Here is a 14,878-nt window from a genome sequence, read left to right on the forward strand (position 1 = left end):
TTATTATGTCTAACAACTAAAATGGTATAACAATTCTTTATATAGTTTTGGCAATTCAACTAGGCTGCTTCTCAGTTGTTGGTCATCAAATTTAAAACACATCTAGACATAATCCACTGTGGGACACAACAGCGTTATAAGGATGCTGAAATTCCTAGCGAACTGGAGTGAATATGAACATATTACACAAGGAATCTAACTCCAGGCTGAACACTCTTAATTGTATCATAATTTAAATAGGAGCAGGGGGCGTGCACCGGCGGAACATAAAAAGAGCGCTGCACAGGCCCCCCTCCAACGTCCAGACGAAGCTATGTAACCAAGATTGCGAAACGCGTTGACGTCACGGTCCTTGGACGCCACATTCGACTCCCCGTCAACACGGAGCGGATGCTGGGACAGCTAACAGCTGAAAGGCTAACACGCCTGACACGTGCGCCTGACACGCACACGTATGCGTACAACCTGGCAACAGCTGGTCTACGATCACGGACACCCTCTCGGCAGAACACTACCAAACAGGAGTGAGATACGGTGACATACGGTGATACGACAAGTGGTGAGTACCGGACCCCCACTCAAAAAGCAGTGGATGATCGATTTCCGGTCCCACTGAAGACTACCGAGGGTAAGACGTATCAGACCTAATAAAACTATAAAGGGACACTGTAGCAGTGGCGGCTGGTGCTCAAAATTTTTGGGGGGGCGCAAACGAAAAAAAAAATTTGCAGCCTCACTGTGCCCATCACATGCAGCCACTGTGCCATCAAACGCAGCCACTGTGCCATGCCACCAAATGCAGCCACTGTGCCATCAATTGTCACCACTGTGCCATGCCATCAAACACAGCAACTGTGCCATCATTTGTCACCACTGTGCCATGCAACACAGCAACTGTGCCATCAATTGTCACCACTGTGCCATGCCATCAAATGCAGTCACTGTGCCATCAATTGTCACCACTGTGCCATGCCATCAAACAGCAACTGTGCCATTAATTGTCACCACTGTGCCATGCCATCAAACGCAGCCACTGTGCCATCAATTGTCACCACTGTGCCATGCAACACAGCAACTGTGCCATCAATTGTCACCACTGTGCCATGCCATCAAACGCAGCTACTGTGCCATCAAACGCAGCCACTGTGCCATAAATTGTCACCACTGTGCCATGCCATCAAACGCAGCTACTGTGCCATCAAACCCAGCCACTGTGCCATAAATTGTCACCACTGTGCCATGCCATAAAACACAGTCACTGTGCCATGCCATCAAACGCAGCCACTGTTCCATCAATTGTCACCACTGTGCCATGCCATCAAACGCAGCCACTGTGCCCCTCAATTATTGCCACTGTGCCAATTGTCACCACTGTGCCCCATGATGCCACTGTGCCCATTGTCACCACTGTGCCCCATGATGCCACTGTGCCCATTGTCACCACTGTGCCCCATGATGCCACTGTGCCCATTGTCACCACTGTGCCCCATGATGCCACTGTGCCCATTGTCGCCTCTTTTCCTGTAAAAAGCACTTACCTAAAGCTTCCATGTCTTCCCTCGATGTCTTCTGCCGCTGTGGTGAAGCTCCAGCCAATCAGGTTCCTGATAACCAGAATCCGGGAACCTGATTGGCTGAAACGGCCGTTTGTCTTATGCAAGGACCGCAGATTGCCTGCGCTCCGAGTATAGACATCCGAGAGCCGGAGGGCTGTACTGGAAAAGCCTATCAGAGCCGCTGGCTTTGATAGGCAGTTCCCCTCAGCCAACCAGCTGCCGCTATTTGGGTAACCGGCGTCCCACGTCCGGTTATATGAATAGACCAGGCAGCTGGCAACCAACAATAACATACATGCACGAATGTGTGTTATTAGCGAGAGGGGGTGGCGCTGCAGCGCCCTCTATAGACGGCCGCCAGAACTGCGGTTAAAATGTCAAAATGACATTTTAGCCGAATAAAAGTTCTTAAAGGGCACGTTTTTTTTGTGACTGTGGGAGGGGGGGGCGGCGCCCCTGCGTCCCTATGGACGGGCCGCCACTGCACTGTAGACTGAACACCATTGGCTTGGCGCTAAGCGCACCCTTTATTTGAGTGGCCACTCACGGGCAATTTTGCCCCAAGAGACATTGGGGTAGATTCAGGTAGATTTGCGCATTCTTATGCATGCGCAGCGCATCTCAATTGCGCTACGCCGGCGCAATCGTGTGAGGTTGCCACCTGATTCAGGATGCCTTTACGCGTAAATTTGCGCCAGCGTAAGGTAAATTTGAGGGCGCAAGTGAAAGTGGGTGTGCCCCTATGCAAATGATGGGCTGACCATACAGCAGTGGCTTACGCCCGGCGTATCCTCGACGGAGAATGCGCAGATCGAACGCTTCCATGTGCGCATGCGTGCAACTACGCCTGTCCTACTTCCTGGGCTACGCCGGCCCACCTGCTTACGCAGAGCAAATAAATAGGGGCAGACATGCGCACGTCCTGCGCAAAATTACATCCTGCTTTTTTCACCCCCCCTTGAGCAAGGTAATTTTGCCCCAAATTTGCTATGGCACCTCCTCAGAGGGTAAAAAAGAGGAAGAATAATTTTAATTCCACGGAGATGGAGGTCATGCTGGCGGCACTGACCAAGCATGATGCTGCCCTGTATGGTGCCCAGCAGAAAAATACCAGCACAGCCCAAAGGAGGGCAATATATGAAACCATCACCCTGGACATAAATGAAATGCCATTGGGAATGAGGAGAGGACATGGGAGGAGATTCGGAAGAAACTCAATGACATGCGACGTCGGGTCCATGACAAACTTGTCCTAATCCGCAAACATGCCAGGGGCACGGGAGGAGGACCAGCCTGCCCATTGCGTTTAACTGCGGAGGAGGAGGTTATAGCGCAATGTTTGGCGAAGGAGCAGGTGGAGGGAGTCCCAGGATATGACTCCACTGTTGGGGACTTGGGGACAGGTAAGTGTGTTTTATCTCCTATTTGGTGTGTATCATGGGAGGGGGTAGAAGGGAACATGTGACAAGTGTGTGGCTCCACCAACATGTGTTTTTTTGTGTCATCCACAGATGTTGAGGATGAAGCTGGGCCGTCGTCGGCTGCAGGGCGACCCACGCCAACCCCACATCATCATGGGGTCCAGTCAGCCCCCATGCAAATACTGGGCATGTTGGTGGAGGAGGAGAGCGCCCATAGGCCATCTATGGAGGAGGTAGTGGTGGAGGAGTCTATTGACCTCCACCAGGAGGACTCCATCTACCTCCAGGAGGATCCCACCATCCCTGAGCTCCCCACCACCTCCCCGACCATCACGTCCTCCCCCTCCAGTGTCCCTCCCACCATTGTCGCCCCCTCCAGTGTCCCTCCCACCATTGTCGCCCCCTCCAGTGTCCCTCCCACCAGTGTGGCCCCCTCCAGTGTCCCTCCCACCAGTGTGGCCCCCTCCAGGGCAGCCCCCCCATCTTCTTCCTCAGTACGGGCCCCAGCCTCTCCTCCCAAGAAGGCTCTATATAAAACAAAGGGTGTACCCTCAGGCCTACAAGAAGGGCTGCAGGAGGAACAGGGCCGGCAGACACGCCATATAGGGGCCATGGTGGGAGACTTGAGGCGGGTGGCGGACACCCTGGCCTCCTCCTCCTCCTCAGTACAGCAGGCCCTCACCCTGCATGTGGAGCTGGGCAAAAAAGACACAGAGAGCCTGGAGGAAGTGAGCTCCAACAGTCTGGCCATGGTCACCTGCATGGTGGAGCAGCAGGCCGCCACAGCATTGCTGACAGCGGAGGTGAGCAGATTGGCAGGGGCGGTAGAGGCCAACACTGCCGCTGTGCGGGAGGAGGGGAGACTAACCCAGCGGCACCAGCAGCACAATACCACCCGGCAGCTTCGGATGCTGGCACAGACTAACTCTGTCCTCACCCGCCTGGCCAACACCATGGAGGGCAGGCAGGCACCACCTGCCAGGAGTGAGCAAGTAGGGGATGATGCTCCCCCCCCCTCCATCCCCACCCCATGCTCCATCCCCACCCCAGGCTCCATCCTCAGCCCAGGCTCCATCCTCAGCCCAGGCTCCACCACGCCAACTGAGGAGCCAGAGCCGGGGCACCCTTGGCACCAGGATCTCCAAAAGGAAAAGAAGATGATTTTCCTGCGGCTCATTTTTTTTTTGGAATCTAGATTTCTGCTCAGATTATGAGCTTATTTATTTTATTTTTATTATGCTCAGATTATGAGCTTATTTATTTTATTTTTATTATGCTCAGATTTTTATGCTCAAAGTTTGAGTTTTCTTGTTTATTTTGTAGTCCCTACACACGGTGAGGAGTGTATACTACAGTGTGACTGGTGTGTGAATGGGGGGGGGTGCCACTCCTGCTGGCAAAGGGGTGTATGAATGTACAGCAACATAATTGGAGCCTTGGCGTGGCGTTGCTGCTACCTAATACCATGCGGTATCCTTGGGTCTAATCCAATTTTTGGTGGATGTGGGGTGTGATAGGGACCACAGTGGTGTGCATGCGTGCATTCTACTTGTGACATGATTAATGTGTGTGATTAACGGGCAAAGAGGCGTTCCACGAGACAACTCCTGATTGCTCTTCCCTCAGCAGACCGGGTAGAGTTGCTTAGGGGGGATTGTGTGGTTGGGGGGTCAGGTCCTCACGTAGGTCAATCTCCAGGCCCTTTCTCACAGCGAAGTTGTGCAGAATGCAACATGCACCGATGATCTGGCACACAAAGTTTGGGGAATACAACAGGGTACCCCTAGACTTATCCAGGCATCAGAAACGGGACTTCAGGAGGCCAAATGTGCGTTCCACCACTGCACGGGTACGTGCGTGTGCTTCATTGTATCTTTCCTCTCCTGGGGTTTGGGGGTTCCGGAATGGAGTCATGAGATGGGGTCCCAGTGCATATGCAGAGTCACCTGGAAGGGAAAAGACAGGAGGATGTTAGTCATGCATGTGCCCCTCGTGATGTCTGCATCATGGGGGGGGGCAGTCATACCTGACACCCATGTCACTCACCAACCAGCCAGCTGTCCCCATACACGTTCTGTTCAAATTCTGTTGGGATGTTGCTTTTGACGGTATATGAAGCTGTCATGACAGGACCCGGGGTGTTTGGCACGGACGTGCCATATGAGGCTTGGGCATCGACTATCACCTGTACATTGATGGAATGCCAATGCTTCCGATTGCAGTATATGTGCTCTATGTCACGGGGGGGCCGTAGTGCCACATGTGTGCAATCAATGGCCCCCACGGTGCGTGGGAATCTGGCAATTTGATAGAAATCTGTCATTGCCTTCTGCCTCAGGTCCTCCTGGGTGGTTTTGATGAAGTGGTGGGTGGGACATGCGTCTGAGGATTGCGGGGACAACCTGGTGCACACATCTGCTCATGGACGATTGTGACATCCCAGCCACAATTCCACTTGTACGCTGAAAAGATCCACTTGCCAGGAAATGCAGGGTTGCCACTACCTTGACCAGTGGCTCCACTGCATGTCCACGATGTGTCTGGCTGGTGATGTCATCATGCAGGGTTGTGGCTAATTCCAGGATGACTTCAGGGCTGAATCTAAACATGCGAAACACCTCCGAATCCCCCATGGCAAAGACGTTCCTGCGCACTCAGTATATCCTCTCCCGTGCCCTCCTACGAGTCGGTTCACTCAGTAGTATTGCTAGGACCATGGCTGCCCCTGGCATGTTGGCACACAGATGTGAGGTCCTGCAAGTGTGGGTGCTCTGCTTGCTCAGCTCGTCCGTATTGGTGCTGCTGTAGTTGCTCTCCAGCTGACCTGTGGACGTCCGTTGCTAAGTTGCCCCTGCTTTTATGATGAGCAAGTTTGCCCTGGCCGAACAGCTTGCGCACTTTGTGCGCAAACCGCGGCTGACACGCGCAGGTTTGTGAATCAGCGTTTTGTTCCTCATTTGCATATTTGCTGAGGGAAAACAATGAGAGCGCAAGATGCACCCAGCGTAAAAATGCCCATTAAATGCGCCGGCGGAGAGAAACTACGTCCGTAGGAAGAAGCCTAATTTCAGGCGTAGCTCTTTTTCTGGGTCATCCGCATAGTTGCGTGGGCGCAAATCTGTACTTACGCGGCGCATATCGAGAATGCGTCGGCGCAAGTCGTACCTGAATCTACCCCATTATCTCCATAATCATAGTTTGGTTTACACATGTTCCTGGTTTCAGCTGATTCCCAGCCATCCGGTGTGTGCACTCACATATAAGCACATAAGAGACTGCTACCTGATATCTGTCATTGAATCACCCACTATGACCATTTTACATCTATGATATTTTGCAGCAGCCAACTTGGCATTAATAGCATACTGATATGCGCAGGTTGGAACTTTCTTATGCACATATTTAATCTAATTTACTCTTGTACCATCATCCCCCCCATCTGTTTCCCCCGCGGGGACACATTTGTATTATGTTCCCATTTATTACTAGCAATTACTTGTTATAACCGTATACATACTGTATGGCTATGCCATTGGGAACAGTAACACATGTGGTTTGAAGACGTCCGGACCGTTTTGTATATTTGTTTTATGTTTGTATTTGTTTTTTGTGTTTTATGTTAATCGCACCTAGTACTCCTTTACAGGTGCTTACTGTCTGTGCATATTAACCAAGGACCTTGGTATACCAGCATTTGCACTTTGATACTGCCTTTTATTGAATGTAACAACATAATTTAAATAAACTACCTTTTCATTAACCCTTTGGATATGCATATTGTCCATCTCCACTAATAGTAGCCCCCTTTTCTTTCTAGGTGGAATCTTATCTCTTAGGCCCCGTACACACGACCAAACATGTATGCTGAAACTGGTCCGCGGGCCAGTTTCAGCATACATGTTCGGTCGTGTGTGGGCGCGAGCGGGCCGAATTCCAGCAAACATTTGCCCGCCAGGCCTTTTCCCAGCGGGCAAATATTCCTGGACGTGTTTTAAAACCGTCCGCTGGAATCCTGCCCGCTCGGACATGTACGGTCGTCAGTACAGACCTACCGTACATGTCTGAGCGCCCGCCGTCCCTCGCATGCGTCGAATGACTTCGACGCATGCGTGGAAGCCTTTAAATGGCAGGCCCGCCCACGTCTCCGCGTCATCGCCGCGGCGACGACGCGGACACGCCCCGCGTATTGTTTACGCGCGGACTTCTGTACGATGGTTAGTACAACCATCGTACAGAAGCCCTCTGGCAGGCATGTATGGTGAAAACGGTCCGACGGACCGGTTTCACCATACATGTTTGCTCGTGTGTACCAGGCCTTAGATTCACACCAGAAAGCAATTTGTTTCCCTGCTGCACAGTCACTGCCAGATGCTACGTATCCCGCACGTGGCGTGTTGGCCTTCAAGTAACAATGGTGAGTCTACACGATCCACCTTCCTGCAACACAGTCAGTATTGTTGGGCAGGTGCCCATCTCACCCAACCAGGTCTGGTCTCTCCGGAATGCCTCATCTGCGAAATCCCGATCCTCTGCATTTCCACCACCGACAGTTCTCGGTCTTCCACATGGCCATCACACACTGCCGATCAAACAGGTCACCAGTTGCTCTTGGATGCAGCCTGGACTCTCCATCAGGAATCCCCCTCTCAGTATGAGCGATCCGCACAGGTGTGTGTAGGCAAAGGCTTCTCAGGCCTAGGCTTCCAGAGACAGGCCTCAACAAAGGCCTTCTACTTGCTCGAAGAGGCGGTCCCAAGAGAGCGAGCCGAAGACGTCCTCCTCCTTAAATTCCTTCACCCAACAGGCTGTGCAGGGTGTAAAGTACTTTGGGATGGCACAGTTGCACTCTGGACATTGTAGTCTGTCAATTAACCAGGGCAATGGAGTCTTTATCTCCCTGCACTTCAATTCCCATCATCCATTGTTGCACCAGGATAAAACCAAACAGAAAGTGGATATATAGACATTGGCTACCGGATGGAGCTGAGTTCCTTCTTTATCTGCAAACGGTAGTCTTCCACATCAAAAGTGGCACCTTGCTACATAAACAGTTAGTAGTCCTATCCCCAAAAAATCTAAGAAGCGTATTTTATTTATCTCATGGACGAAATGTGAGAAATTACATAAATATCATACAATCATTTTATAAACACGTACCACATACACTGCATATATCATTTGAGGAAAATATGCTCAAAAAATTGTTTACCATTTGGAAATAAAAATATCCACAAATGTAATTTAAAAAATCTGGTCACCTTATGTTAATTCCTTTTTGTGGAGCACAATCAAGGAAATCTTGTTTTTGGTTATGGGAATGGTGTGCAACCAAATCATTCATGAGAGCTGCATGACCATTCTTGTTAACGTTATTATTGGTAACAGAATTGATCATTGTACTTCAGTGATATGCACTTCAAGCTCTGCACTTCAGGAATTGCATGAAGTGAACATACATAGCAAACTGCACTGGAAAGAACCTAATGCCGCATACACACCATCACTTTATGTGATGAAAAAAAACGACGTTTTTAAAAACGTCAATTAAAATTACCGTGTGTGGGGGGAAATGTTGTTTTATGTCTTGTGAAAAACGACAAAAAAAAATTGAAGCATGCTCAGAAGCAAGTTATGAAGCAAGATTCAATGGAAAAGAGTGCTGAACGTAACCGCGCTTTGATAGAGCATTTTGAAAAAACGATGGTGTGTAGGCAACGTCGTTTTTGAAAATGAAGTTTCAAAAACGTTGTTTTTTTACTTCACAAAAAATTTCATTTTTTTTCATCACATAAAGTGGGGGGGCCAGATTCTGGTAGATCCTGCGGCGGCGTCGCGTAAGCTATTTACACTACGCCGCCCCAACTTACAGGAGCAAGTGCTGTATTCCCCAAACACTTGCTCCGTAATTTGCGGCGGCATAGTGTAATTGGCCCGGCGTATCCCCGCGTAATTCCAAGGGGGCGGCTTGTATTTAAATTAAGCACGCCCCCGTGCCGATCGAACTGCGCATGCGCCGGGCTTAAAATAGCCCAGTGCGCATGCTCCAGTTCTCAACGGAAAACGTCAATGATGCCGACGTGTGCGTCATTGACGTAGAGTCGTATTCAAGAACGACTTAGGAAAACGACGTACCCGACGGGAAAAGATGACGCGGACCCGACGCCATACTTAACATGGCATACGGTTGACTGGCGTAAGGTTACCCCTCATATAGCAGGGGTAACCTTACGCTTACGCAAACGACGTAAGCGACGGCTACGCGACGCAAATTCGTTCGGGAATCGGCGTATCAGGCTCATTTGCATAAACAAATGAGACCTGAACGTAAACGCCACCTAGCGGTCGGCGTTGTATTGCATTTAGGATCCGACGGTGTAAGTGATTTACACCAGTCGGATCCTAGCCTAAATCCGTCGTATCTTGTTTTGTGAATACAAAACAATGATACGCCGGCGGGAAATTCGAATTACGCCGGTGTATCAGTAGATACTCCGGCGTAAGTCTTCTGAGAATCTGGCCCATGGTGTGTACGCGGCATAACAGTCTGCAGGTGATCCTGTCTCTCTATTCAGCTCTCCTTCCACTCTGTAACATGTGCTCTCTACCACTCCTGACAGTGGTTTCCTCTCTCCTCAAACTCTCTTACCTTCACCCCTCTTCTCCACCCCACTGCTTTCTTAAACCCCTGCCTTCTGTCCTCACCCTATTACTGCTCCTACCAACTCTTGCTCATTCTACATCCATATACTCATACTAATCCAAGACATATTTTCTCAGTCACCCTGTGCCAGGATGGTACATGGTGACTTAGACATAAGAGGTGCATGGGGAACTGAAACAAGGGTTTCCCAAACTATTCAAGGGATTCTGGGTCCCACGGGCCCTCCTGTCACATTTACATTTATTTTCTCCATCAGCACATCCCCCACAGTTATTACCTCTTGTATCTCTTGACCTTCCCTCTTAGATTGTAAACTCTAAGGAGCAGGGCCCTCTGATTCCTACTGTCTTAAAGTGTATTGTATTTTTACTGTCTACCCTCAAGCTGTAAAGCACTGCGTAAACTTTTGGCGCTATATAAATCCTGTATAATAATAATAATAATAATTGTCTAGATTCTTGTCCAATAGCAATAGTGTTAAAATTCTACAAAATTTCCGTGTCCCTTAATAGACAAGAAATACATATATTTTTACCAAACAAACATCATCTATTCTGGCCATTTGTATTGCATGCACTAAAACTTGGCACTGGGCAAACTGGCGACAAAACACAAAATAAGAAAACAGTTACTTCACATTAATATTACATTTTTAAAACACAAACTTACGTGTTGTGGCACTAGCAACATCAGTAGCTGTAATTAAAAATTCTGGCATTCTGCTTTAGAATAAAAAAGCTACATCAAAAAAGTTTTTAAATAAATAAACTTGCAACTTACATGTTGTGACATTTTTAATGTCAGAAGCTGGGCCATAAACGTCATTCTTGGTGACTGCATAGACTATAAAGTCGTAATCTGATCCTGCCGTCAGATCTGACACAACTGTGCTGGTGTTTTTTAAACTGATTGTTTGATTCCTAAAACCTTGCACTTCTACAGTATAAGTATATGTTCCATTATTTGGGTCATTGGATTCCAGCCAAGAGACGGTCAAGTTATTAGTAGATATGTTAGATATGATCAAGCCTTTAACTTCAGATGGCACTAGGAAGACAAAGAGCAAAGAGTAGTATAAAAACATGCAGAGTAGTGATACAGTAATTGAATCAAGAACTAGATTAATTGGCCAACTGCAGGTTATGCATGTCTTCTAAATATATCCATGTAAATGTTTCTATTAATTTTTTCCATTCAATACAGTCTAAACTGTTTGATTATATATATAATTAAATTCCCATCCTCTCCTCTCTGCCTTGTCCAATCAAATACAAGATGTTCTCTGAATGGTAGAGGTGCCAAGTGAGTGACCCTCTGTGTTCAGCGCACAAATAGCATGTTGCTCAAGCAGCACCCCAAAGAGACCAGCGCTGACTGTATAATGAATTTCATTATCTCTGTAACGGATCATGGACCATTCTGCCTGGATCGATAATAACTGCAGGACTTGTTACAGTTGGATTTACCACATTGTATTCTGAGCTCAAAGGGTTAATCATGCAAGGGACTCTTCACTGCTGAATGCTAATAGTCCCTTTGCATAGCTAATTGACTCTCCTTTGTTTAGGTAATCCCTTCAGAATACGGAGGCTGTTATGTGTGAATGTATAATTGTTTTAAAGGTTAATTGAATTCTATTGAGAAAGGAATGTGCCTGGCCAGGAAATGTTAAGTGGTTTGCGGTGCCGAAGCGTCTAGAGACTGGTCAAGTGATTAATTCAAGGAGATGTCATTGTTTCAGGGGGTCTGTGTTGAAGCCCCCTACTGGGTGAAGGGGGGGCGGAAACTGTCATTGTTCTTGTAACAGTTGTAAGCAGATATAAGCAGGTGAAATATGCCAAATAAAGTCGGTCTGCTTGACTCTGCAAACGTAGCCCGTCTCATTTCTTGGAAGGGTGTTCGATGGGATATACCGGCGGTACCTGCATATCATAACTTGTCAGCAAAAAGGACGTCTCCAACGGCCGATACCCCTCACTACCAGTGGGCAGCCGTTACAATCTCTCCCTTCAAATGTGAGATATGATTAATTAAATGAGAGTTAAAATATGAGTTAAAAAAATAATAATTTTAGGTTTAAATTTTAGAATTTCTGTCAAGTTCATCTGCAACCCGAGATGGTCCAACAATCACTCCTGTCAGACTGTACAGCCAATCCCATGATTAAGTCTGTGTGACTAAACATGTCGGGCGTAGCTGTACGGCAATCATCATCATTGACGTGTGACGTCGAACCAGGAAGTGGAGACTCAACACTGTGCTCCAAGACCGAGGAGGGGATGAGAGTATCTTTACGCCTGCATACTTCGGGTCCGCCGTGACTGCAGTTCACCGCTGTGTGATAGATTTGAAGACTTGCTGTGATTTTAAGTTTTGCTGGCTTTGAATTTTTGAAATGTGAGTGTAAAGATTGAAGGTTCTTTGAGTGTTTTTATTAAACTGGTTTATACGTTATCACACTATTGGAGCACTCTATTATTTACATGTGGAGAGATCCCTCACATACATGCTTGGATATTGGAGAATCATTTAACCCTTGGTGTGGTTTAAAAGCGTCTTAGCCTAACACGAGAGTGCTAGGCATTGGAATCTGGTGAGCGTGTTTCCTGGAAGAATTAGGAAGACATTACACTGAAAAAAAGTCACTGGATTACTTTATGGAATGTATTCATATTATTACAATTTGTATTATTTTAATTTGTTTCACTTGTCACAGGTGTTGTGGAAATTTAAAGATGTATTTGTTATGTATTGTCATAATGGCACCCATGGTTGGTTCTCCCTCAGCCCGCTCTAGAAAGCTGACTGGGGCAGACAGACTTGTGGAGATACACTTCCTGATCTGGAGAAGGGTGTTTGTGGAGGGGGGGTGTCGGCCGGCGAAAGGGCCCCTGTGTGATGCACAGATATTCGCCTTCTCGGTGCGTCCGCTCTGCAAACGCATTGTCAATTTAGCTGGTGTGCGCTTCTGTCATCTCTCAGTACCTGATCAACACTGTTTTGTGATGTGCGCTTACACCTGCAGATAAGCTCCTCATCAGGAACTGTATCTTATTGTTATTATATTGCTGTATTGTTATTGATTATTGCTGTATTGTTATTGATTGCTGTATTGTATTGTTGTATTATTTTGTTATTACTGTATGGAATCCCTGTTGGAGAGGTTTCCATACATGGGCATCTGCTGGGTGAAGCCGACACCCTGTGAGCTCACTTCCTATGGAGGTGGTCACATGTTGTGACCTCACTTCCTACTGAGTCTTTTAATTAAACTGCCTGCAACCGTCTAAGCATTGTTCCAATCACATGTCTGTGATTGGTTCTTTTGAATGTATACACCATGTCTGATTGGCTGTTTTGTAAAGCCACCACCTTCTTTTGTTACTCAAATTGACATAAATAAAGAGAAAAGGAGCTTGAGGTCAGAAGGGATGATGACTAAGAGCTGAATGGAATGAGAACATGCTGGTGTGAGGTCTCTTGCTTGTATGAATGGCAGAGAATGATGGTGAGTGAATCTATTTAGCTTAAATATGCATTATTTCATTAAGATGGATTCTGTGCTTAATAGCACAGGGCAAAATGGCGCTGTGCTCTGCGTACAGCCCAGCTTTTTGCCACCACAGTTAATTGGCGAGCCAGGTAGGAGTAGACTGGGTCCCCTTTCAGCATCGTGCAGATGGGGGAAGAGTAGGTTCTGTTCCGATGCGTGGTGGGGGCTCTGCTCTACAAAAAAAACAAAATTTGACGTTTTAATGAAATAATGCTTGTGCGATTGAAATCGATTGTACGTGTGTGTGTGTGTGCGATTGTGTGATTCTGATTGTATGTGTGTGTGTGTGTGTGTGTGTGTGTGTTTGTGACTGTGGATTTGATTGTATGTGCAGGTATGATTTTGGCATGGACTGGAAGTTTGACTGTATGTCTGTTGTGTGAGAGATGTATGAGTTATGTGCCTGTGTGTGTGTGTGTGGACTGAATCTGGAATGTTTATGTGTGAATGCCTGAATGCTGTATGATTGAACAGATTGAAGTTATGTGCCCATGGTATACAGTAAAGCTGTTTGGAAAAGCTATTGTGTAAGACAGCAGCATTATGCCATGTGCTTTGGTGGGGGAAGGGCGATTTGTTTGAGCAGCATGTCTTTTAAAGATGGCTTCTCTGGCCATGAGGGTTGGGGGAAGGGCGATTTGTTTGGGCCACCATGCGGCGGACAGTGTTGAATCTCTGTTTCTTGAGTGTACAATTTTTAGAGCAAAGTCATGTGTAATATGTTCATGACTTATGTGAGGAATATAAATTAATAAATTGTGATTTTTACCTTTGTATGGGACCAAAAGACATGTCCCTGTGAGTGTGGCTGAACTGTGATTGAATTGTTTGGCTGATGAAGGAACATGTGCGCATGGTTTGCAATGAAGCTGTTTGTTTGGATTGCATTTCCTTTGGCTGCTAGCATAAAAAGAGTTTTTTTTTAAGGTTTTAAATGTGACCTCACTGTGAATTTCTTAAATGGTTTGCTATGAAAGGTGATGCCGCAGTTTGTACAAGAGCTTTGAGGAAAAGTGTTTTTGTTTTAATGTTGCGCATGTAACTGAAATTTTTTGAATGTGCTGTGTTGGCAAAAGGTCCGATTTGAAGCAGCCTCTGGGAGGGAGGGGTGACTAATGTTGAATCCCTGGGCTCATTGTGAGGGGTTCCCACCATCCCTGTGCTCATTGTGAGGGGTTCACACCATAAAAAGGTCTGATTTGAAGGAGCCTAAAGTGTGTGCCTTGTTGGTTGGTTGTTTTTAGAAAATGTTTTTGGTGTTCGTTTTGTTTGTTTTGTTTTTGTGGAGAAAGATTCCAGGCAGGTTTTTGAAAACTGCATCTGGCAGCCATCTTGTTTGCTGCTATGGTTGTTTGGCGGCCATTTTGGGAGGTGAAGTCTGTTTGGCCTTTGGGCCGTCCTATAGGAGAAGGTGCAGCCACCTTTTGTTTTCCTTTGTGTAGTATGGTCTGTCCTTTGGCAGACAGGTGATTTCGAGGCGCAGTTAAATTGTTTTTTTGCAAGCGTAAATGGCGCCATTGTTGCTGGCCATTTTTGAGATACAGTTTAAGCGCTATCTTTTGAATTGTGCTAGGGCTAATTTATATAAAAGATCTGACTAACCTACCGGCTGACTTTGCAGTATAAGAGTGGAGGCTTTTGTGTAAGAATTTCGTTTTTGTGTAGAATTTCGTTTTGGTGAAAAGAC

General features: G+C 47.1%; 1 protein-coding gene across 1 annotated transcript in view; it reads right to left on the reverse strand.

Moving 5' to 3' along the window:
- LOC120916559 (receptor-type tyrosine-protein phosphatase H-like) overlaps positions 1-14,878 on the reverse strand; it is a 1,518,207-nt gene that overhangs the window by 948,888 nt on the left and 554,441 nt on the right. Inside the window, exon 7 of the mRNA XM_040327609.1 lies at positions 10,419-10,685. Within this exon, the coding sequence (XP_040183543.1) occupies positions 10,419-10,685 (267 nt within the window). The remainder of the gene's footprint in view (positions 1-10,418; positions 10,686-14,878) is intronic.

This window comes from Rana temporaria, chromosome 10 (assembly GCF_905171775.1).
Source record: "Rana temporaria chromosome 10, aRanTem1.1, whole genome shotgun sequence".
Taxonomy (NCBI): Eukaryota; Metazoa; Chordata; class Amphibia; order Anura; family Ranidae; genus Rana; species Rana temporaria.